The sequence below is a fragment of the Medicago sativa genome, chromosome 5 (genome assembly GCF_051527215.1).
Source record: "Medicago sativa cultivar Bolivia chromosome 5, Bolivia_mono, whole genome shotgun sequence".
Classification (NCBI taxonomy): domain Eukaryota; kingdom Viridiplantae; phylum Streptophyta; class Magnoliopsida; order Fabales; family Fabaceae; genus Medicago; species Medicago sativa.
Window position 1 is genome coordinate 24,231,872 of NC_140753.1, and position 26,007 is coordinate 24,257,878.

The 26,007-nt window shown below is 31.7% G+C and overlaps 2 protein-coding genes across 18 annotated transcripts; both read right to left on the reverse strand.

Moving 5' to 3' along the window:
* Positions 1-1,239: 1,239 nt before the first annotated feature.
* Positions 1,240-8,761, reverse strand: LOC146921206 (uncharacterized). Of its 17 annotated transcripts, XM_085714625.1 has the most exons (12): positions 8,412-8,761; positions 7,891-7,921; positions 7,721-7,793; positions 7,561-7,623; positions 7,388-7,447; positions 6,728-6,833; positions 5,961-6,266; positions 5,149-5,233; positions 4,849-4,952; positions 4,639-4,705; positions 2,921-3,084; positions 1,240-2,367 (listed from the first exon to the last, which is right to left on the reverse strand). In XM_085714625.1, exons 1-6 carry the CDS (start codon positions 8,416-8,418, stop codon positions 6,804-6,806), a joined length of 264 nt encoding a protein of 87 aa, XP_085570751.1. In that variant the 5' UTR covers positions 8,419-8,761; the 3' UTR covers positions 1,240-2,367; positions 2,921-3,084; positions 4,639-4,705; positions 4,849-4,952; positions 5,149-5,233; positions 5,961-6,266; positions 6,728-6,803. The 17 variants fall into 17 exon arrangements, 15 of the variants coding, with proteins under 15 accessions (XP_085570751.1, XP_085570743.1, XP_085570755.1 ...); XR_015012044.1 differs by adding an exon at positions 3,279-3,405 and having other exon boundaries at positions 5,961-6,833; positions 7,721-7,921; XM_085714617.1 differs by lacking the exon at positions 7,891-7,921 and having other exon boundaries at positions 7,721-7,842.
* Positions 8,762-10,710: 1,949 nt separating this feature from the next.
* On the reverse strand, positions 10,711-15,295 carry LOC146921207 (uncharacterized). The gene is made up of 9 exons (XM_085710761.1): positions 15,269-15,295; positions 14,532-14,606; positions 13,980-14,059; positions 13,265-13,325; positions 12,804-12,907; positions 12,489-12,668; positions 11,741-11,850; positions 11,408-11,496; positions 10,711-10,966 (listed from the first exon to the last, which is right to left on the reverse strand). Exons 2-9 carry the CDS (start codon positions 14,569-14,571, stop codon positions 10,953-10,955), a joined length of 678 nt encoding a protein of 225 aa, XP_085566887.1. The 5' UTR covers positions 14,572-14,606; positions 15,269-15,295; the 3' UTR covers positions 10,711-10,952.
* Positions 15,296-26,007: the final 10,712 nt, after the last annotated feature.

Sequence of the window (26,007 nt, forward strand, 5' to 3'; positions counted from 1 at the left end):
GCATTGGGTAAGACCAATACATTGATTATTAAAGAGTAATATATAGTCAGTCTAATTTTCTAACATATGTTCCACACCTTATTTTCACTCTGTCTATTTTTGACTTCACCTTCTGATTGTCAATGATCAAATGAAGATGACTGTGAGTGTGAAAAGTTGGAAGTTTGTGTGGGGTATGGCTTGATTGAATGCAAGAAAAGAATGAAAATTTAGAGTTTTGAGATAAATTTCTGTGACGAAGATAACAGTATGAATGAAGTGAAGGGCTTTTTAGGTTAAAAACTTACGTGTTAAATGTTTTTGATTTTTATAAATATTCTAATTTTTCGTTTTAGTTTTTCTAAAAATTTTCTTTGAGATTTGATCTCAAAAAAAATTTATGTCATCATTTTTTATTTCTGCTTTTAAGTCAACTCATTTGTGTCGTTCAAAATTTTGAACGAGTTTTTACAAGAATTTTTACAGATCTTTTCTAAAAAAATAGAAATTTTTAACAAAACATGACTTGAATATGAATTTTTAAGTGTCAAAAATATAAAAATTCATATTTAATTCATTCTTGTCAAAAAATTTAAACTTTTGCTTCCACCAAAATAAAAATTAACTTTTGCCATAGATAATTATATAATGTACTAAACATGAGCGGAAAAAATTCAAAATTTTGAATTATAGACGTGAGTTGATTTAAAAATAGAGACCAAAAGTGATAATGTAACACTTTTGGAGAATTAAAAGTTGAAGGAAAATTTTAGAGAGATTAAAACGAACAATTAAATTATTTATAAGGACTGAGAATATATTTAACCCAAAGCTCATTTGTAACCGTGTCAGTTTAAGTGGGGGTGGGTGAATGTTAACAAAATTATGTGAGTTGTTATGTGCTTTGGAAAGAAAACTAAAAGTTCCTCTTTTAAAATTTGATCAATTTGCTAAAGATGTGTTTGGATGGAGGGTTTAGGAGGAGAAAGGAAGGCAGGTGAGGGTTTGCTTTTTATTTTTAAATTACGAACACTAGAAAATGTTTTTTAAAAAATTAACATATTAACATGATAAACGGTCATATAATTCTTCAATCACACTTAATTTATTTTAGAGAATTGTTTACTTCTCGGTGAATGTAGCATAATACATGATTTCTAACTAAAACTAGTTACAAACCCGTGCTTCGCACGGTGTGGATTGCTTCTTTTCGGATAATTTTGTTTGCAAACAGATATTTGTTAACGCTTAAAAGTAAACTGATTCCAAATATAGATATTACATGCATATAGATATAAAAAAAACATGATCCATAACATATCAAATCCTAGACAGGTCTCATAAACGAAACCAAAACAAAAGTTATACAACATAGATTCTAAAGTACACCATCTGGTCACTATTATAAGCAAAACTTTGTATTTTAGATTCATGCATTAAATGATGTATGTGGTCTATAATAAAGACTATATACATCATTAAATGAATGAATCTAAAATGCAAAATTTTGCTTATAATAGTGACCGGAGGGTGTAGTTGTGTTTGATGGATTACAAAGTTAAATTTCCAAAACGGCCTCATTATCTTCAATCCCAAAAGTAACCACTACGTTTTGTTGTTTACTGGCCGCGAATGTGTCTAACATACATTTTGGTTGGTGGATCTTCCAAATCAAAGATCAACCTGTCACTCTCTTGTAAGTTGCAGCCTATGACGAAGTTAGACCATTCACCACCCAAAGATTTCTCAGCATTCCCCCTGCCAGTAGTTGTTACCTTGCAATTATATGTGCTCTGTGTCTCTACATCCTCTAAAGTCATCCTTAGAGCATCCACAATGGAGACACCCATTTTTGGGTACTTAAATGGGTCCCACACGTACACATCACTCTTTTATCATTTTTTAATAGTAGTACCTAATAAGCACTCAATCCCTCCAACCCAGATCTCACACAAAGTTCTTAAATGGGACCCACTAATCAACTATCAATAACTTTATATCACTACATTTCAATTTTTTAATATTAAAAACGTGCGGGTCCCGTTTAAAGTTGGGGGTCTTAAATAAGACCCCGGGTCTTAAGAGACCCCCAAAAAAAAATTCCCCATTGGAGGTACCTATTAGGTACGGTGTCTTAATTGGTAAAGACACCACCATTGGGGATGGTCTTAGAAACTAAGTAGGGAAAGGATTGAAATATTAGTTACATATCATCTATAAAATGAAGGTAGGATAACTTATAACTTATTTTATAGTAAAGAATATATACCATCATTTGCAATTTATCTTCCGTAGTCATCCATTGCACCACATCCTTCTCAAAGTGAGGGACATCCAGAATCACCTTAACAGAGCTAGGTTTAGCCTTTTTGAGTGAATGAAACAAAGCTGCAGAATATTATCAAACAACACTGAAACAAACTTTGTCTAGAAATAAACACCGGCAATTTTTGCAGCCACCTGATCCACATTTAAGGTATAAAAAATGGCCATCTCTTAAATAGCAACTGGGACATATAGGCAAATTATAAAATTATGAAATTAAACATGAAGAAACTACTGTATGTCCTCTTTCAAACACAACTGGTCCCACTCGAAAAGAAGTTTCCAAGCGTAAGATATTAACTTTCTAAGCTGACTGACGCAACATAATTTGTAAAATCGAACAGCTCAATTCATAAAATCACTTTAAATCACATAACCAATATAAAAATATAAGACTTGACAGTATCAAAGTAGTAACAGTAAGCTTTCCAATCTAATTGGTTTCACTCAAAATTGATTCAGATGTTATAACAGATATAAATCAACCAAAGGATAACAAAAGAAAGAAGGCAGACTGGAACGCAAAAGAAAGAAGCCAGACGGGAACGACTCCTCAATTCTTAGTGCTTTAGAATCTTACTTTGCTATTGTAATTGTATTAAAAGAGAAGCCATACCCGCAAATTATGGTAACTTATATAAAAGTGTGTTATCCACGATTCCTACTTCAAATATGAGTTATGTGGTCTTCATTGTTCTATAGAGTGCATGAACAGCCACAAAACCAGTATCGTACTGCTCAACGCCATATTTCCCTCATCTCTTCATAACAATTTCCACTCTGCAACAGCAAAAATCATGTAATGGTGTCAGGTTCATCATCCAACATAACAGAATGATGCTATCAAAGATATAAGCCACACATTCAAGTCAAAATAAACAGCAGAAATAAGGACTATGCCAATATCTTATTAGAGCCATGCTTCTATGAATTGAGGACTATTGAGGTTAGATTTTCAAATTGAAAGCTTTTACCTTGACCCTTATCTGGGTTATGAATCAGGGACAAACTAACTGGCCAAGCAAGGCTAGAATTTGGCAACTTTGCATTCTGCCTAATAGGCAGAATTCTCAAGCAACATTAATGCCCATGCATCAATCACTTCATAATAATAATATCAAACTCCATAAACAACAGCTGCAATTTTTATTTTATATCTTAATGTTTGAAAGAAAAAACTAATATTGCAGACCCAATCTTTGACTGAAAAAAGCATACAACAAATTAGTTTTTTGGTACTCATCAAGGCTATATACAAAACGAACAACTCTCTCATTCCTATAAACTTCGCCCCACTTACTTCCGATATAATTTGTACCAAGACCTGTCAAGCATAGAGTTCTCAACCGTATGAATATCCCTTTTAAAATGAAAGCTACAATAACCTAAAATCATGAATAGATAGAACTTCAGCGCAGAATTCTTTTATGCTAAAGAGCCACTTTTCTATATCCTTTGTAATTACAGAAAAGCTTAGTAACTACATCAAATTGAACTTTAGCTAAGCTATCCCTGATATGGGTGTTGTAAATTATATACTTTATGTGGTGGAGCTGCAGGACATCAATCTTAGCACATGCAGCAATATATGTCTTCCAACCTACTTCAACAACTTATTCACATTTTCAATTCCCATCCTATGTATTTGTATTTGTATTTCTTTGATCCACAAACCAATATAAGAGGATAAATAAGTAAAATATAAATGGAACTTCAGAGTTTAATTCTAAATCTTCAACTAACTAAGAAACAAAACATAAAATTATCATCATTTTACATTTCAAATTCAAATTGCAACACCTCATGCTGCAACACCTCTTTTGGGGCAATGGAGAATGAAACATGAGGCTAAAACTTGATTGATGATTGAATAGATCAATTTACACATGCACATCACAGTGATGTTTGTATGAATCTGCATAATTTGCAATGAAGTACAATTCATACTGAAGAAACCACTTGGTAGAACTATTTATACCCTACTATAAATAGGGTTCAAATAATATATGCACCTAAATAATAAAAAATGCATCAATGCAACATATATGCTAAACTTGAAACACTCCAATATAGTTGATTAATATGTTACTGAAGATTCTCTTTTTATTCAAGTAAGAAAGAAATTTATATTGCTTGCAAGAATTGAAAATAAAGAGTAGTATTGAAAGCGAAGGAAGATTCAAAGGAAGCATTAACAGGACTTTCAACAGGTTCAAACTTGATCACTTAGGTGAAATAAAAGTTCATCACTACAACTCATTATGATCTCCAAATCAACATAACATAGTCCTACTCTGTCTGTGAAAGTTGAGGAGATAAATCAAGAACTATTACCTGGTAATTCATAAAGGTATCAATCAGCTCCACAGTTTGATAGGAGCCAAGCAATGTAGACTGGTACCTAGATTCAGAGAATTATCCATATGTTAGATATGTGATTACAAATAACACATTGAAATTTGAACCAAATCAAATTGTGTTTATCAAATCACTGAAATTAGAAAGACTCATACATATGTAAAGTGTTACTTAAATCATACGTACCATCCAACGCTATTATTGTCCACATTGACCTCTCAAAAGCACCTCATCATTTCAAGCTGGTAATTGGCACCATCAGCTTCAATTTCCTCGTCTTCTTCCCTCATCTGCAAATTTTAGAAATAGATATGATGAAAACTTAATGAGTCAATGTTAGCTAATTTCGAAATTGAGAGACAAAATAAACAAATAAAAAAAGTGATTTTGAAAATTAATATTTATATATGAATCAACTCAGAGAGTCATCTGAATGCCAAATAGGTGAAATTGCATCATATATTCAATAAGGAATCAAGCATGTACCTCTCTTTGTAAAGCCTCATCAAGTTCTTGCTTATCATCTGGTGTTATGTCTTTAGCATACAAATGTGTTAAGTTATTCCTTATCCTGCACATGAAGACAATGATTACTGACACAAAGACTAATCCTTAGTGCAGAAATTGCCACAACTCCATAAATTGTACTTTATAAATTGCAATGACCTGTAATTACAGGACATTTATTGATTAAGCATCTTGGTCATTAAATGAAAGTGTGAAACAATGTTGTTTTCCATTGCCGTGTTTAATCTTGTCAAGCTTATATTCAATGATTTCAACGTGAATTACTCTTTACAATTCAAAAATGTTGTAGGTTTCTAACATGAGAATTCCCTCTCACTAACACTACTACACGCTCTTTCTCTCTTTCATGGAACATTTTATTCAATTTTTTTATTTCTTTCAAGTCATCAAAATTGTTTCTTCAACTGAAATTACTCAGGCAACATATACTGAAATGTTGGAATTTGAAAGCGAAGTCTCCAATGATTGAGGAATACAAAAATGTTCCTTAAGTAAGTGTGGCTTTTGCCAAATTCTGTAAATTTTATATTTTTGGGTTTTTCCTTCACAAATCCATTAATACAAACAATCATAATACAAAGATCATACATAAAATCATTACCCACTAAACTCAATCAATGCATTCTCTTTTCATCGATTTCAAGTGCCAAACATATAAGATACAAAGATGATAAAACAGTTTTAGAATCCATTCCATTTTTTACCTATCGGAAACAACCATTCAAAATCAACAACAAAAAAAGAAAAGAAAAAGGAAAATAATTAATCACCTCATGACTATCTGAAATCCCTGCAGTGGTATGGTATCAAGAAAAGCCTTGCCAAAACCAGTTGAATCATCAATCCAAATCACATTAAGAACAAACAAAACCACTCCTAACATTGCAGTGAAGTAAAACCAGGAAGATAGCTTCTGGTTTTGAAGGTCAAAGGTTGCATATTCGTCACCCACCAAGTCAAAATCAGTGACTTCGGTAGCATGTTCTTCAGAAGAAGGTCTTACAAAATAATTAACCATCCAACTAAATAACCATCTCCCAAAATTCACTCACAAAAACAAATAGCACTCAACTTTTCTGTTGAAACACAAATTCATCATGACAGAAGACAGTCACAATATTTGATTAGGCCTCTTTGATTTTATTCTTAAACATGGATTCACTAATATATAACATCATTATGTGTTAGAAAATTCATGTATCTTTAATTTAACACATTCCAAACAGCGCATATATAAACACATAGCTTCAACCCAATTTTTTTGATAGTATCAAAAATTTCAAAACTGGATTACCTCACTCATTCGAAACTAAATAATTAACACAAGCTCACATAAATCTTACACATTACTTTTCAAGGACTCAATTGGGAAACTGATTGGTTAGAGCCACCAATCAAATTAAAAAAAAATTCAGCAAAAACCAAGCCTTCAGCATGCAATCCGATATCGAAAACAAAAACAAAACAGAGAACACAAAAAACACATTCAATCTAAAACATGGATAGTATTAGATTCATCAAAAGATAAAAAGCTCACCTTTGATGAAGAAGAAAACAATTCTGATTGTAAATCCGGAGCGGCGGAAGCGAATTCCCTCGAACAGCAAGGCCATCTACAATTCTGTAGATTTGACCCATTTTTCCTGCATGAAACATGTCGAATTCATCCAAAAACAGTCTCCAAACAGCCCAAATCAGTTTAATCATCAATTTGGAATCAAGGATAGTATTCAAAGGTAATAGACATAGTTTAATCATTAAATCTATTGGGATTCCTTAAATCATCATTTAATTAATCAATTAGAGTACTTCAACTCTACTAAATTTAAACTTATAAACATAGCAATTTTAATCATACACATCACTATTTCTACACATGCAATTGCTAATAGCAAGTCTAAACTTTGAAATATCAGCTCACAACTCCTCTACATTCCATCACTATAAGAATCTTTAAAATCCAATCCCAACATCTATTTCTCATTCCCAAAACCAATCCTAGGTTTAAATATTATGAAACGGTGTATTTGCAACCAGTTCTTCTAACAACTTCAATGGCTAAACTTCCCCATCCACATCCAATCTCAAGAATTTCATGTTTCTTCTCTATTCTAGCATTGATTTATTTCAGGAAAAATTAGATATTATGCAAAACAGAATCTAATATAGCAATATAATAGAGACTAAAGTCACTCACTCTTTCAATCAGAAGAGATATTTTTCTCATTTGTGCATCTTTCAAGCCTTCATCTTCATCCTATCATATAATTTCGGAAAAATAAAAATGTAAATCAGCTAATGCAGAAATTGAAGTGCCAGTAGTGTTTACATGATATTTAGGCTCAAGCATCAAATAATTGTTGTTCTTACCTTGAACACTGCACATGAGTATGTCATAGTTTCATCCAAGAAAAGTGCAAAGAGTTCATTACTCTACAAAGATCAAAGAATATCTTTATTTAGTGTCAGAACTGTAAAAAATCACAGAAGGAAAAATCAGAAACATGATCCATAATTTCTTAATTTATACCAGATCATAATGTCTAGAAATGTTCCTTCTAGCCTGTGAGAGTATTTTTCCTTGAAATATGGTCCATGAAGAACTTTGCATATGTCAAACCAGCCGTAAATAAAATCGATGTCCACCAACCCCTAAAGACATTAGCGTATCATAAACAAATCATAAATAACAAATGGTACCTTCTCTTGGATACAAAATGTCCACTCCAACCTATCAATCATAAACATAACCAAACCACATAACATTACTAATATCAGCAAAAACACATTATTATCGAAGGACCTTAACCAAGACAACAAAATTCCATTTTTTTTTTCAAGAATCTGAGAAAGACCCAAAATTCAAGCATACCCTAATTCAGAAAACAACAACAAACTCAGTCAATCACCATTCTCAAATCTCAGCAACAAACCCACAAAAAATTAAAATTTCCAGAACTCATAAAAACCAATCCAAACTGCCATCAAACATTAGCGAATTACCTCTTTTTTATTCAAATTAAATTCATATCAAACATAACCCTAATAATTAAAACCGAAATTCACCCAGAAAAGAAGAAAAAAAATGCGATACACAAACCCTTAACATCAGATTGAAAGAAAAAACATAAATTCCAACCTAAATTAACAAAAGCTGATTCAATAAAGCATTTTTAGAGACATGCATGATCTCAGATGAATAAAAGAGGAATAAACAATACCTCCCATGAAGATCGGTGTGTTCGATGGCGGAGACGGCGAGGACTTTTCCGATCATCTTCAATCCAATCCCACCGCCGACGAATTCTTCTCCGGTACTCCCTCCCACCGCCGACGACTTCTTCTCCGCTACTCCCTCTCACCGCCGGCAACTTCTTCTCCGGTACTCCCTCCCTCTCTCTCTCTCTCCCCCTCGACTCCCTCTTTCTCTCATTCTCGTTTCTCTCTCTCGTTCCCGTCTCTCTCTCTCTCTCTTTTCTCTGTCGTCCTCGACGGCGGCGACCCTTCTCCCGCGTTCTTTCTCTCATCCCCCTTCTTTCTCCCGTTCCCACTTCTGTCTCCCTTTTCTTTTGTTTTTTTTTTTTTTTTTTCACATATATAGGCAAGGGGAAGCCCATTTTGTAATTTACCAAAATACCCCTTAGAAGGGCAAAATGGTAATTTTTACGGCCATTTATTTTCTTATTTAGTTTAGTAGATCAAGGGATGAATAGTTGTGTTGTCCTCCTGATAAACACTCGTTTAAAGTCATTAGTTTGACGCTAATTTTTTATCTAATCATGATAGCAGTGCGAATGTCTTGACTGCTCTTCCCTTACGTCCTTGGATGATTCACAAACTATTTCAGACAAATTAAAACAGACATCTTCATTATCTCTTATTGTCAGAACACCCCAGGTTGGCCTGAGCTGTTTTTCCCTTTTGTAATTAGCTAATTCTCAGGAGAAATTTATGGCAGTTTGTCGCTAAAAATCCTTGATTCTTACTCTATTAATTTTTAATGGACCATTTGCCATTAATGTATATAAAAACTGCATGTGACTGGTTGGAACTAATGATAAAAATCTTACAAATTAGATACCCCGTTAAAAACGTGAGAACATCTTGAATATAAAATGATACATAACCTTCATCTAGATTTACTGACTGATGATGCAATTGTTTATTATCGTTAAGAGAGGAAAAAGGAAATAAAGAGGCACCATATTCATCAAGAAATTTAACTATACTAAACGAAAATAATTAATCAAATTGTTCAAAATAGAAGCTAATCATAACTTAAATATCATTTATGGACAATTCATTAAATATGCAAGGTTCGGGGTTCAAACCTCGGCCACCACCAAAAAAAAAAAAAAACTTAAATATTATTCCAAATAAAAACTACAAGTCAAAGCATTTTAGATTAAAGAATCCACTTAAACAAAATAATAAAATAGAGACACATATTTTTTTTTAAATCAATCTTCCACTTGAACAAATTCATTTAATAAAAATGTTAAGTATTTAATGAGATTAATTGTCTCCTGTTATACGTCCAGTTTTAAACTTGATAAGTATTTTGTGAGATCACCAGAATAACAACTATTACCATAAGTTACAGAAGTAGAAGAAGAAGCATCACTGAAATCTCTTAGCAAGAGTTTGGTGCTGATTTCAGTTCCACAAGCTTCAAAAAATTATTCTATGCACTTGGGCCCGAAAGATACTAAATTCAAAAAAATTAGGGTGTGCAGAAAGTTATTTCCAAAAAAAAAGTTGGAATTAATTTACTAATTCATCCATACAAGACATTTATAAAAGTTAAAACAATAATGATACTTTAGTGCGAAAAACATATGAGCATGTATATAAACTAGGATCTGCGACTTGTTTCATCTATCAAGGATATTAAGAGTTAGGAATATGTGGGTGAAATGAGAGAGAGAGAGAGAGAGAGAGAGAGAGAGAGAGAGAGAGAGAGAGAGAGAGAGAGAGAGAGAGAGAGAGAGAGATTCGAAACACTCAACAAAGATTATTAGCGGCCAAGTTCGTTATTCCTCAATCGTTCTCTTAATGCTTCAAATACTCTTTAGATCGGGAGAAGATAGAATATGCTAGTGTATTGTGTGTTGAGGACAAGCCTTATATAGTGTTTGATGTCCATTAGGGTTTTCCATTATTCCACTAATGGACAATCTAATATCCACTCATATTGAACCGATAACAATTAATCAAATATTTAATTAATTATCCAAATAAAAAATCTATTTAGCTTTAGCCTTTTATCACTAATCAATTATGACTCATAATAAATAGGTGATGTAATTATTATAAAGATCTTTTCTCGTACAATGACATTGGAATATAATTAAATAATAAAATATTCATGTACCAAAAAAAAAAAATTAATAAAATATTCCAACGAGAAAATCATATTGGACCAATTTAATTGATTTACCCACTTGAATTTTTTAATATGGACCAAGATGTTAGGTTGAGCCAATATATACTCACACATCAAACGTGATTATAAAAAAATAAAAAAAATACCGAGGCAAAATTTATAAAGCAATCCAAGTTTATATCCACTTTAAAGGAATTAAGGAAATACAGACAAGTTTAATAAACTTGTATAGTCATTAGAGTAAAGTACCAAAATGAAGGAAAACATAATAAAACACAAATAAGACAACACACAATAGTTTGACAATATCATAAAATAATTTGAGGTTCAAGAGACTTTGTCAAGCTAATTATTCTCCACTGCTGCACAATTCTCTTCATTTATTCCGGCCTAAAATATACATGACAGAAACTATGGTCAAACAAAGATTTTGGTATGTCTATAACATAGTTTTTCATGTCAATCAATATACCATAAAATATAAAGTTATGATAATTGTAAAAAAATTTAAGACAAAATTGTGTTTGCTCATATTTTAATAATTATTTAGATATAAAACCAATGAGACCACAAATTTATGGTTCAATTCATTACACAATTTTAATCACAATGAAAATGAAATCTAATTACAACAACAATATTTAAATCATTGAGAATATTTATTCATAACTCAGCAAATTAATCCTTTTGATTTGGTTCAAATTTTTAAACATTAGTATTTACTTCATAAAAACATATCATGACCATCTATTTAGTACATTAACAAAGTTTTTTCTATTAGAGATTGGAAGGTTTTATAGACACAAAAATAAAAAAGATATCTCTACTTACCTCCCGAAGTAGTTGCTTTTTTCTTGGTTGCAGTTGATCCTTCTCCTTTGTCAGCCTTTTTCTTATCAATTTTCTTCTTTGAAGTCCTTCTTCAATTGTACATAGTTTATAAAAAGTTAAATATACTATTATACAAGGAAAACAAGATCAGCAAGATTATTATTACTCTAATGGATTGATTGTAATATATTTAAAATAAACTTAGAAAGTTATCAATTTGCTTTTAAATGGTACTAAAAAATTATTGAATAAATTGTTTCATCTTTGATTTTTTTTTTTATAATTGAACTTTTTAATATTGTTGTTTATGATAAATAAAAATATTATGTATACCTTGCATATGGTGTTGGCTTAGCTAGCAAAAAGTCCTCACTTTTTGCCATACCATACAAAGCTTCAAGTTGTGTCATATATTCTATCCTTCCATCTTCTTTATACTGAACCTACTTCCAAATAATTGTCGATTAGTAATTTAGCTAATTATATCTATATATAGAGAGTATAATCAACGACTTTAATGAATTAAATAAGCTATATATATATATTTGTGTGTGTGTGTCAGAATTAATAGAAATTTGTCTACATTATAGAGAAATTTCTAGAGTAATTAGTAAAATAAAAATGTTAGTGATTTTGAATACTTAACTGACAAAATTGATACTTTATCTGCGTCATTATAAATGGACGTGCACTAAATTGTTACTTTATATGCGACACTATAAGCCTCACATTCAAAATATTTTTCTTATCTCATTATTTATCCCACTTGAATATCAAGAGAAAATATTTATTCGTTTTTCTAATAATATCCTAGTATTACCCTCATTTAAAATTGTTTTCTTTTGAATATTAGAGATTGTATCTAATGTCTTGTAATTTTTCAAAAGGTTAAAATAACAAATGAGTTCATTTGTTTTAATGCTTTTGATTTTTATGGCTTGTAATTATAAGTAAATGTCGTACTTTTATATTTTAAAACTCAACATCATTCATACTTTATTAAAGAAAGCATACATTGTAAAAAAAATGACAATTATAGTGAGACAAACCAAGTAAGTGCATAAGTTAAAGAAAAACATACAATGAGCTTATTATTCTTTTCAGGACTGTAGCCAATAACTGTTCCGAGACATCTAACTCCATTATGTTCCTTGCAGATATAGAATCCCACAAATTGATAAGGCTCATAAGGTTCAGTTTTAGTTGCATTTACTTTTTTAGCATTCCATGGTCGGCCATCTATTGTCACTTCTTTAATAGTCTGAAAATATGTCATCAAAATTGAAATGCAGTAATGTTTATATTAAACCAAAGATTCAAATAATAAAATGTATAACATTCATCATTGAACATATAATCAGTGAATAATTTTAATCAAAATTATTTAGGCACGTACAAATATACAATCTGAATTTGACTTTTCTTTCTGCTTCATATCTTGTGGTGAGGTTACGTCAATTTGTTCAATATTCTTCAATCCTCTGTTTGAAGTAGAACCACCTTCAAACATAGAATGAAATCAGTTTTGAATATTATTAGAATTAAAACTAAATTGTGTAAAAGCAAATTTTAATGAAGATACACTCTTGGTTTAAAATAGTTTTACCCAGACATTCAATAAGAACTTATCTTATTAGTGGTTAAACCTATAGTCTGACATTATTTTAAATATAATTGTAAGTTATTCAATTCAAACCGAACAAAATTATAAAAATATTGATATTACATCTTCCATTTTCTCATCTACATATATGTGTACATCATAACATAGACACACGCATAAATTTTATCCAAATTGAATATTATTCAATGAATCATACATAAATATTATATATTATGGGATAATAAATGATTTACCTCCAACAGCAAAGCAATGAGCATTATTGTCACCCACTTTGAAGTTAAACTCTTCGAAACTCTAAAAAAATCTCATGCAAGAACGAAAAGAAAAATTGATTCATTTGATAGCAATAAGATCTAGAAACAAGATAAGTAAGAAATCTATAAAAGCTAATCAAGAAAAGCAAGCTATTATGATTAAATAAGAAAAAATATAATCTTTACATCTTCAAGAATTGAGAAATAAATTTTTCTTTCACAAACTGAATCATTAAGATAAAATCTTTGAGACCTAATCAGCAATTTTTTATATTAGTGTGGTCGACTATAGTTAGATAGATTATTTCTCAAAAATGTTCCGAAAATGAAATTTGATTTTCATAAAACTTTTGGCCCAATAATTAATTGCCATACATTGATTAATTAGGAAAATATATATTTATTAACTATACATTTAAGCCAAATAAAATAAACAATACGTATGGCAATAAGTTAGGATTTTTTTTGAAAAATCTATCTATTGGGGACTGCATCTAAATATACAGTTGAAATATATTAGTCATAGCAGTACCCACAATTGCATCAGACCCCAATTGGTATGAGATTTTATATCACGGTAAAAATCACACCCACTGGAAAAGAAAATGTTAAATATCGAATACATAAATCATAGTACATTGTTTTCATCAAAAGCGTGCAAGAACATTAATTTTGTGTATAGTTTAGTCCAAACCTCTGTTTTTATACCAATGTCCTCTTTTTTCACACATGTGCTTGAAGCTATGCTTTTGATAACATCACTTGAAGAAGAGCCTACTTCAACCATAAAGAAATTCAACTTTAGAAATTAGTAGACTGAAGTTTACATTTTCATTGTATAAAATCATAGACATACACACACATATACATGCGATTCCATATAAACACTGGAAGTACAATTGTGCGCTAATGATATCCTTAAGTTAATTAGAGAAATTTCAAGCAAATAATAGTCTTTTGTTATTTGTCTTTATATTTTTTTTTTAGGAAATTATGGCTATTGACATTAAATGGTTTTATTTAACTAATTAAATTATACACATGTTTTGTATATTCGATTTAAAATCAACTCAAATAAAAAATATTATTTTCTTGTACAAACATTCAAAATTTAATTGAGAACAAAAATCATAAAAACGATTGAAAATTGTAAAAATTAAAAAGAAAGAATAAAATTCTTAAATTAAATTCAAATTGTATGAATCAAACACAATAATTGTATATTTAAGGATCATGCATGATTCACCTCCAGTAACAAAGCAGTGATCATTATCCTTGTCGTCCATTTTGAAGTGAATATCTTCAAAACCCTTAACAAATTCTACCCAAGAATCACAAAAATCAAATTTAATTAGTATAATAGTTAGAAGATCAAGAAGCTATTCAAATAGGAAATCTATAAAAAAAAAATAATAGAAATATATCTTCACACCCTCAACCAGTCAGAAAGAAAACTTACCATCATAAAGTGAATCTCTAATGTTTATTACATAATTAACAATAATACATGAGTTTAGTGTGACTGATTTCATTACATACGTTACTAATTTAGAACGTTCCCAAAAGAAATTTTAATTTACTAAACTTTTTCTTCTAATATTTTATTTCCATGTGTATATTTATTGGGAAAATGTATAAATTTATTCACTTTAAATTAAAACCAAATAAAATAATAGTACATAAGGAAATAACTTGTTTTTAATTATTTATTTTTCTAGTCAAAAAATGAATAGTTCATTACCAAATGTACTCTTATTTATATAATTAAAAATATAAAGTCAATAAATCCATGCGGATGAAGGTGCAATTAAGTTTATTATCAGTTTCAAATAATCATTTGTATTGATTTGATTTCTAGAAGTGAACATGAGAGAAGAACAAAGATATAAATTCCCTGTAAAAAAAAATTCTTAATTTTTGGATGAAAAAAAAAAAAAAAGGAAGGTAACAACAGAAAGAGGAAGGAAGAAAGTGGTTTAGAACCTGGGATGAAAAACGCAGATACTTTGTTTTGAAACACTCACTATTGATTTTTAATTCTTAAAGATGATTAAGAAGATGAATATGAACCTTATTTATAGGTGAAGAACAACTAAACAGGTTAAATGCAAGAAGCCAGGTGTATTACTTGCAACATGCAAGAGGCCAGGTGTATTGCATGCAACAATTTATAATTCTACTTGTCACCTTAAGCACATGCAACTTCCATGTGTCTCACATGCAATGAGGTTGTGTGTCATCCCATTCAACTAGAGAAAGGGTCAAGTATGGGCCCCTCAATAACTTGGGCTTGATCCGTATTTTTGGCTTATGTCATATGGTCCAAATGAAAGGGGGTGTTTTTCCTTAGACCCCCAGATAACTATCGAATATGTATTTATGAGGTCTTAACAATATTTGGTGTGTGTGTGGGGGGTGGGGGTGTAAAGAGAGACGTTCAAACGAAAGAGGAGGAAAAAGTTTCATCAAAATCGATAAAGAGATGAAATTACCTTCTTCTCCATAGATTTTTTTCTTAATGTGTGTGTGTGTGTGGGGGGGGGGTAAAAAGAAACGTTCAAACGAAAAAGGAGGAAAAAGTTTCATCAAAATAAATAAAGAGATGAAATTACCTTCTTCTCCATAAATTTTTTCTTAATGTGAGGAAATAGTCATTAGTTATCTAGAAAAATGTTATTTGGTCCAAATGAAAATGAGAAAAATCTAAAGTGCACCTTCATTAAAATGAGTAGGTTCATTGTAGAGTTTCATACATACATACATACATAGAATCTAAAGTGCACCTATATATATATATATATATATATATATATATATATATATATATATATATATATATATAAGTATAATGGTTGATGGAAGCTGAAATTAACTGAGTTTTCTCAATTGTGATTCCCTTTACTTCAAGCGATTTATTTTGAAGGAGGACCTATCCCTCAAATGTAGGTTCCCTAATTTATTTATTTGATTGATTAGATGTTTATTATTGGGTTTAAGCTACACTAAGAAATGCATAAATGAAAGCAGAAAGATAAAGTGTGATATAAGCTTATTTGATTGATTAGATACGTTAATTACAATGCATGAAAAGAGTAATTATTGTGTAACTGTTGACTACTACCCAGACGATATGGTATTAAACCTTCACTTGGCTAATTTTACTCATGTTGTGTAATAACTCCCTCGTTGTTGGATTGTGGCGCCCCATGCTTGCCAAGGGAGTTAAACATTGTTTGGCTTCATTCACCTTTCCTTGGCATGATTCATGAAAATATACAAGATGTGAAGTTCCAATAGAGACTGTGTCTTCTCCCTTATTCCTCAAAATCCATAGCGACATTGAGAGCATGGATCATGGGTTTATTGCATCATTGTGCATCCCCACTATGTATTGACTCAGTTATGAGTCTTTCAAGACTGATATTTTGAGTTAATGGTCTTGAGAAAGAATCACCTCCATCGCATATACTTCACTCGATTAAGAATCTTCCTCACGTAATCATTTAATTTCTTATTTTTATAGTTCGACTAACAAGATAATTATTTCTAGTTGTTAATATTAGTATATTCATCTCATATGAATACATTCATAAGTGACGATTAAAGTAGGTGTGACACGGTGGAATGTAGTTGAACTTCACCGGAACATGGTGATGCACCTATAAAGACTCTCAACAACTCCAGTATGTGAGGTTTTCAAAAGCTTTGAAGAATATTCTTGGAATGTGTGTGTTTCCCATTTCAAAGATTGTGAAGTATACCATATATCCATATGCGGTTAGACGATTGTTCTCTTAAAAGAGATTGAATACCTTTAGAAACTAATGTGCGGATTAGTCAAGTGTACCAAATTGTTTACCAAGTAATAAAGTGATAAGTAGAGTATTGTATCCACGGGGATTTTCGTTTCGTCCAACCAATTCTCGTTACTTATTTTTAGTTGACAAATAAATAAGAGTTAAATTGTTAGAGATTTGCAATTTTTATCTGATTGCAGCAGAGCAAGTTACCTGTTTTGGTTGCAGAAAAGTAAGCAGCGTTAGGATTCTTCGAATCACCCCTATTTATTATGTTGGATATTAAATAACAGTCATGTCGCGTTTATCTATTCTAGGTAGACTATACAAGTGATGAGGTCGTTGCGATGCTACCAACCTAGCCGGCCGTCAAGCTGCACCTGCTGATCACACGGTGATCCTTACGTGTGGGGTCTATACTATCTCAGTTGACTAGGTTTATCCCTCCAATATTTGGTTGCACCTGTTGGTCACACGATGATCCTTACGTGTGGGGTCTTACCACCAAAGGTAATTGAAGCATAGACTTAAATTGGCTTTCCAAGAATAACGTAAGATGACCTACTTTAAAACCTACTGAAAAATATGCTAAGAATAACATAAGATGACCTGTCATTAGAAATATTTATGATCTTGTTAAGGGAATTCCCTCTTCCTAACGCAAGTGATAACTTGGTTCCAGATGGACATTCATTCTGCTTGTATTTTGCTTGTTTTGTGGCATCTTTGGCCTTGTTCATGATACTACAATAGGTTATGTTGTCACCTATGGGAAGTAAATCCTCATCTAATAGGTATGTTTCCCATCGTTGTCCCTAGCTGAATAGTTAGCCTTTGCATGTGGAGGTACTTTTTAACTCCACTTTATTAGGAAGAGAGGTTATGGATACATTGGGTGTTGATGCTTCTATCCACGCTGATAAGTTGGAGAAATTAACTTGTTTTTTGTTGATGCTTTAGCTAAAATGTTAGTGTGATCAAACAATATGTCTATCCTTGAATCACTTGATTATTGTATTTTGAACTTACAAGAAGTGTGCAACAACATGGTTCCTATAGGATAACTTTTAATTTGGAAATGCTTTTCTTCAAAAGTCAATAAAAGTGAAAGTAGTTTGAGCATTTAGGTCGTTTTATTTTATATTTTTCGTATTTACAAATGGTTGTCTTGTATAGATTTTTTTAGGGCATGTGGTTCGATGCCTGTTTATGGGGGTATCTTTAGACTGTTATGGCCTATGTTTAGTGATAGTCGTCTGGCAAGTGTACCAAAAACTATCGAAGTAGTAAAAATATCGATCCACAAAGACTGTGTTAATTTCAATTGTGGCAAGCGCGTTATACGTTAGGATGTGTAAACTTTGTATTTGGTTGCCCTAGGCAGTAAGGTTTGGTTTTAATCAGATTTGATTAAAGTAGAAAGAGTTTGAAAGAAAATTATATTGAGATGAATGGTTAAGCCGGTGAATCCACTATTGCTTTATATGAAAAAGTCTTCCTCTCTCTTCTCTCAATTACTACTCAGTTTTTACGATAAATTAACTAAGTGACTTTGATCAATCTCTCGCATCAAAGCCCTTTCCTAAGTTATAACCATATTAATCTCTTAACGTGATTGAATAACCGTGGAAGCAATTTTGGAACGTTAATTCATGCATCATAACCCTCAATTTCCTATCTCTAGGTTCCTAGTGTTGAGTTAAACAAAATTACTATTTCAGGATTAAAAGCTAGGGCTAGTAGTCATTCAATTCCTAAGATCAATTCATGTGATTGCAAGAAGCTAGGGCTAGTAGTCATACAAAACAATAATCATGAAAAGCAATAAACACAAGTAATTTTGAATAAAAACTGAATAGCATTGATTATAGAGAGAGTTCAACTACAGAATCATATATTACAAAAGTTTCATCATGGCTTAACCAAACTAAAGGTTTAGCTACTCATAGCTAAACAATCATAAGAAATAACAAGAGAAAACATACATAAATCTAACCAACGGGGTGTTGGTATGAGATTCAGGGCTCGTTCCTTGGTCTCCTGTCGTCCTTAGTGCTCAAAATCGCAATAATAATCTCTTCCCAAAACCCTTGCAAGCAGCTGGCTATTTATAGAAAGAAATTAGGGTTTCAGAAAAAGCCCATCATCGTGCCACATTACGGGCTGGTCGTGGCACGATGCTTCATTAATCCTACGTGGCAGCTGACAAAATCAACCATCGTGGCACGTTGCATGATGCTTCGTGCCACGAAAATTCCAGTGCTGAATCCTTTGTCCCACGCTTCCTTCAACGTGCCACGAACGTGATAAACGTGGCACGATGGTTGAGTTTTAGGCAATTTTCCTTGGTTTCTTGAAGTTTCTTCTCTTGAGCTCTTGTTCCTGTTTTGGCTTGATTTCACCATGAATTCATTGCAGTTGACTCTCTAAACATTACAAAAAGGACACAAATATGACTAAAAAACTAGTAATGACGTACTGTCATCATTTAGTCCATTAGGGATGTGTGAATATTTCTTTTTCTTGTAGCTTTTATATTTGTATATCTTAAGAAATGTCACTAGTCATTATTCAAAAAAAAAAAAAAAAAGGAATGTCACTAGTCATATTCTCGTCGCTTCCATATCCGCTTGGAAAGTTTTCACCATGATATCTATCATGTGATATTTCATTTTTAGATGAGTGATGGATGTTATTCTATATATCTTACTAATGGTGGGCCTTTTGATGTTGCAATTACATATGGAATTTCAATATACTAATAGAAATTGGACTTATATGGCATATGTTCATTATTATTCTCAGAAGGTTAACACGATCTCCATGTGTCTCAGTGGGTGGGTATTGGAGCCTCGACTAGGGGTGTTCGCGGTCCGGTTTGAATCGGTTTTAAGGAAAAAACTCATCTAATCTAAAGATAAAATTATATGTGGTTCGGTTCGGTTTTAAATGACTTATTTTAAAAAACGGATCCGATCCGATCCAAAATAATGCGGTTTAATTTTGATTGGTTTTGGATATCCAAATTACAAACTGTAACTTTTTTTTATTAATAATAATCTTATAAAATTATGATAAAATAATTTGTTCGATACAAAATATAACATATGATTTATAAAATATTAATAGTACGGAATAACAATGATTGATTATCTTTGAAACATACGAAATAGAAACAGGATTGATTAAATTAAACTCATACGTAGTATTAATAGAATTAAAAAAATATAGCTTAATATAATATATTATACTTATAAAAATGGAAATATATATTAAAATATTTGTATGCGGCTTTGTTCGGTTTTGAAAAATCAATCCAAAATCCGATCCAATCCGAGCGGTTTTTGCAAAATATCATCCAAGTACATCCAATAATATTCAGTTTTGTGCGGTATTCAGTTTTTTTGGATCGGTTTGCGGTTATAATTTGGATTGGTTTGGATTTAAACGCTCCTATCCTCTGCATCCTTAGAGATCTAACCTCGTGTACGGGACGACAATCTTGTTTCATAATTGCACTTTTTGTATATAATGCCAAACAAGAGTCCTTGGTTAATTAAGACATTCATTACGTCATACTTGACCACACAAGAATGGTTTTTTCCTCACCGCCATACTGATTGTTCCTAAAGGATTAATTTAGGCAAGTGTACCAAATTGTATCAAGTAATAAAGTAGTAAGTTATCGTCTCCACAGGGATTGTCATTCAACTTGGTAATTAGCGGAATTTGTTTAAAAAGCCCATAAAATAAAAGATTGAAAGTTGGTTGCAGGGTTTCAATTGTCCTGCCCAATGCGAGATAGGATTTCTTGATTCATAAGTGTTACAGCGATTAGGGAATCCTTGAATCCCCCATTTTATCTTTGTTGGAGTTATCTCGGTTAATTATTAGTTTGACTTGTCTCTTTAGATTTAAGTAATCAAAACATAACCTCGTGATGACTCAGTGGAAGTTTTATTTTAATATCGATGTAATTCAACTAGTTACAATTGCGGTGTTCCCTTAAGATGAGTTATAGCCCTAAATTCATATTTAGATTCAATTAAAAGAAATTAATTTATAAACTAAGAAATTTACTACAGTCGGGTGCATAAAGAATTAGGATTATCAGTCCTAATATTGCTCCATCTACGATATGATATAGAAACAGACATATACAAATTAAATCAGACTTTAGATCATAAAGTGAATAAAAAACATTATCAATTGAATCCAACAAATAAGAAAGGGTTCATTTTGGAACTCTAATCAAAGAGGTTTAGTTTCACATGGCAACTGACATCATTACAAAACAATAGAAAAATATACCCTTTAACCCTAGAGAGAGAACAAGAGGAGGATGAAGATCCTCTACCTTAAAGCTCTGATGTTTGACCCTTGGTTTGTACTTCTAGCATTATGAATGAATAAAATAGTATCAAGGGTCTTTATTTATACTACATTATTACTTAGGGGATTAAGAGAAGAAAAACAGGGTTTTCCATCTAAAGCAACTTGAAAAGCAAGCAATCATTACTCCTTGCCTGCACACCAAAGCACTGGAAGCATGAATTTGGATGGGACCCATGAGGCAGTAGCCACGGCTACCTCATGTGCAAGGGCGCATGGTCCTAGGCGCAGGGGCACTTATGGAAGCCCCTCATGTGTGAATTATGTAGTTTTTGTCCCTTTTTTGGGCGTTCTTCCGTCTTGCAATGCCTTGAAACTTGAAATGAATTTTCTTCACTTTGTATTATGGTGAGTGTCGTGGAGCCGTCGAGAATGAATTAGGGGACAAGTTGGTGGATTTGTGAAAAGACGCCACAATCGGGATGGATAACCGATTCATAAGTCGAGGATACGCCACAACCGGCTATGGAGGTTCAGGTTGATAAATCGAAAATTAGCGTCATAGAAAACAGATAAGTTAGATATAAGGTTTCATGAACCAAATAGAATTTTACTCATTCTAAATATCTTTTATTAAATCAAACAAATTACAATTTATAGAGCTCTATCTCAACGATCCCTAATTAATTAAAATAACTTCTAATAATTTAAAGAAAACTAATAAATGGCGTATTAGCATTACTAATAAGTTTTTAGATATGATATCAAAGCCATATATTCATCCAATAAAAACCAATGAATAGCCAAAATAAACTTGACTTTACAGCCTTGTCATGCATGTGTTGGTTTCTTCAAACTTCCATAACTAAAGGATATTGTGCAATTAGATGATAAATGTTGCCCTGAAGGCATTCAATAGCCAAATGATTCTTCCAATTCCTTCCATTATATTATCCATGACCTATTTCTAATCAAGACCCCATGAAAATTACAAGTTAAAACAATTTTGATTAAAAAACGTGAATAGACCAAAAGTGAATAAAATATTCATTTTTTGTGTGCATATTTTGTAAGTTTATTTCCACATGGTTAGCGAACTTGAGCTCATCCTATTATCTGAAAATGCCTTCTAATAAACATTGATCTTCAATTTTCATATCCTCAATCCTCACGTGATGTCTTGTTTAGGGGTGTAACGGTTCGGTTTGGATTGGTTTTTAGTCAAAAAAATGTCCGAACCGATGAAATCTTCATCGGTTTGGATTGGTTCAGTTTTCACTTTTTTTTAAAAAGAAACCGAACCAAATTAATCGGTTTGGTTTGGATTGGTTCGGTTGATCGGTTTATTTAAAAGTACAATTAAAAAAAATCACATTCTCACAAAATATTTCATAGATCTTTGTATAATTGTATTTCATATTTAGTTTTTTCATGTTCTCTATTTTTCAAACAACTTTTTATAACTAACCTTACTCTATATTTCATACATAAACTTTTTATAACTAACCTTACTCTATATTTCATACATATGATCCAAGATTCATTCATCCATCTTTCTTGAAAAACAACTTCATCAAACTCAAATATTTCAATCATTCATGATCCATACATGCATCATTCATCAACAAACACAAAAATTCCAAAAGAACATCCTAAAATTAAAACATAGTCAAAATAACAAATCCATGCAAACTGAAATTAAAACATCCTGAAATTTAAATATCATGAAATTATGGTCGCCATGAAATTAAATAAAAACATCCAAACTAAATCAATCCAATTCCAACGTGAATCGTCAACTGATGAGATGAGAAGAAGATGAGAGAAAGTGAATGGACTAAAAAGTATTTTATGTTTAATTTTGGGCCTAACCATAAGTTTGTGTAAGGTAGGATAATATTAGTAAAATAAGGAGTGTGGTTATCATCGGATTGGTTCATCGGTTTCACGGATCTCAAAATGAAAAACCATGAACCAAACCAAATTAGATCGGTTTCAATTGGTTCGGATCGATTTCAAACCGAACCAAACAATGTCGGATATTTTTTCGGTTTGGTTCGGTTTGGACTTTCGGTTTCGTTGGTTTTGTCCGAACCACTTACACCCCTACCGATTTACCTGATTTCTTAATAAAAAGACTCAAAATACCTAGAGAGATGCATGGTTTCGGATAAAACTGAATTGCAACGACTCGAATGAAAACAATACAAAAAGTTCCTCAAACCATTGACAACTCCACCGTATGACTTCTAATTTGCCTTGAAATGCAAAGAAAATAACTAAAAAGATAGTCAAAATATCATATGATGTTCCATCATCAGTTCCCATATATGCAATGATTCTCCTTGATCATTTCCTCGTAAGCGTGTCTTGCTAATTGTTCTCTTATTTCAATAAAATCCTGGCTGTTACCTCTTTGTTGGGCTCCTCATGTATTTCATTACGCACATTGTGTGTGATTTTTTTTGCTTTGTTGTTGTTAGGGCTTCTCGCACATCATGCTCGTGCCACCACCAATATGTTGATGGAAGTTTCTTTCCATAAACTTTATGCCTCCAACAAAACAAGGAGATCATCTGACATGTTCCTTCACGTAGGCTCTTGTAAATTTTGATGATCTATATCTCTCATGCTATTACTGAAACTTTGCATTAAATTAAAGGGGACTCAGTTTGCATTAAACTCACACAAGACTTATAATCAAGGTGTGGAAATTTACAAGAATGGAATGGTTATGAGTGAAGGAGACAAAACCCTTAACATCTCGAGATCTCTCGTCGAAGCTGCAAACAATTTGGAAGGATTTCGGACAATGGAGGTTGATTTTTCATAGTCGAGGTTTCTTTGAATTCAATTCACCAATCCCAAAGATAAGATGAAGCCCGGTCAATTGGTACCTATAATTTGTGACCAGGGTGGTTCCACATCTCAAAGTGGGAACCTGATTTCAAAGGAGAGTGTTTGGCCACTATGATCGCGTTCTTATCAATATTGACCCACCAAAGAGAATCTTTAACGAGGTGATGGTGGAGCGTGAAAGATTTGCATTCTATGTTTATATTCTTTACGAAAGGTTGCCTGAGTTATGTTCTACAGAACACTCAGTTTCTCTTTGCAACATGTTGCACATAAAAAACAAGGGGGATAGGGTGAAGCTGGATAAACCCAAATCGAAGGGTGATTCTTCCTGACCTATTACCATTGGATATGAACAACCTCAGGAGGAGTATCCAAAGGAATGCACTGAAATATCCCGCCTAAGACCGCTCCAAATTATGAAAAAGACCAATCTAAAGAGGACGAACGATAACAATAAAATACGTACGTCTAAGGACCAACATGAGTGTGAACAATGAAGAGGAACGCCAACCTGAGGTTAATGATAGTGAAGAGCAAGATGATACTGAGATCCATCATCCTGTAGAGGACACTCGTACTGAGCAAGTACATTACCATGTAGTTAAAGTGTCAAACTTCTAGTGAATGATAATGCCAAAGATCATTCAATTGTGAATGATGTTAGAGTGCAGGGTGTAAAGTCACGTTGATCAAGAAGACGAAAATCTTGTCAATGAGAATGAACAACTTCTTGATTATGTGAGTTCTTCTAATTTTAAAGTTATACCTGCAACTCAAAATCCAAAAACATATATCATCTTGGTCCAGTTCTTCAACTTGTGGTTCAAAAGGATATGGAAAAAATTCAGAAAGTTCATTGCAAATTTATGTTTATATAAAAAATTCAGAAAGTCCATTGCAAATTTATGAAAGTGATACGATAAATTTTGAATAAAATGTTAATTTTAAAATATAAAAAGCCAATCCAAAATGGCTAGCGTCAAGTTGGGCAATAATGTTTTTATCTTTCGATTTTTATTGGCAAGGGACGATAAAATAATATAGTTTTTTTTTACTCAGAAAAAATAATAATGAAGTTAGATAAAGTTAGAAGAAAAATGTTGCATCTAAATACAATAATTTATTTTAAAGATCAAAATAGAGTATTTTTACGATGTACAATATTGTTCCTCCGATTCTTGTATATTGTTCATTTTTTAATGAGATGTAACAAATTGTTTAATTGATAATTTAAGTACTATTATAAAAATATTAAAATAGTTTAAATGAAAGATAGAGCTGGAAAACAATTCAGTTCAAAAACATGTATACCTCTTACATACAGTTATAGATATACCAAGATAAGATATATTATTATCACGTAAGTTACTCTTAACCGAGATTTCTTTTAAATAAACTAAATATAATTATATCTACCAAAAAAATAGAGGAAAAACCAAATATAATTATCAATTATTATTATCACAAGAGTGATGATATATTTCCCGAACCATTTTGCTCACGATTATCCCGAATACACTGATTGTTACATTTCTTTCACATATATACTACTATTGTATTAAAAAAAAAAAAAAAAAAAACAAGATCATGTGTCTGAAAGGAAAAAGGACACGCCCTCAAAGAAAAAAATTCACCGTCACACGTTATTCCAGTATCCCTTTTAAACCACTCAATAACTCAATGCCTCATTCCAATTGAAAGCATATAAAGCTATATAAAATTAATATTTAGATG

Bases quoted from the DNA above. Each gene is read 5' to 3' on its own strand.
- LOC146921206 (XM_085714617.1), bottom strand. From the start codon at position 6,208: ATGGTTAATTATTTTGTAAGACCTTCTTCTGAAGAACATGCTACCGAA. The intron at 5,234-5,960 runs GTGATTAATTAT...CTTCATGTGCAG, and splicing joins GGATTTCAGATAGTCATGAG to GATAAGGAATAACTTAACAC. The intron at 4,953-5,148 runs GTACATGCTTGA...TAAAATTTGCAG, and splicing joins ATGAGGCTTTACAAAGAGAG to ATGAGGGAAGAAGACGAGGA.
- LOC146921207 (XM_085710761.1), bottom strand. From the start codon at position 14,571: ATGGACGACAAGGATAATGATCACTGCTTTGTTACTGGAG. The intron at 11,851-12,488 runs GTATGTTTTTCT...ATTTGGAAGTAG, and splicing joins AAAAGAATAATAAGCTCATT to GTTCAGTATAAAGAAGATGG. The intron at 11,497-11,740 runs GTATACATAATA...GTACAATTGAAG, and splicing joins AAGCCAACACCATATGCAAG to AAGGACTTCAAAGAAGAAAA.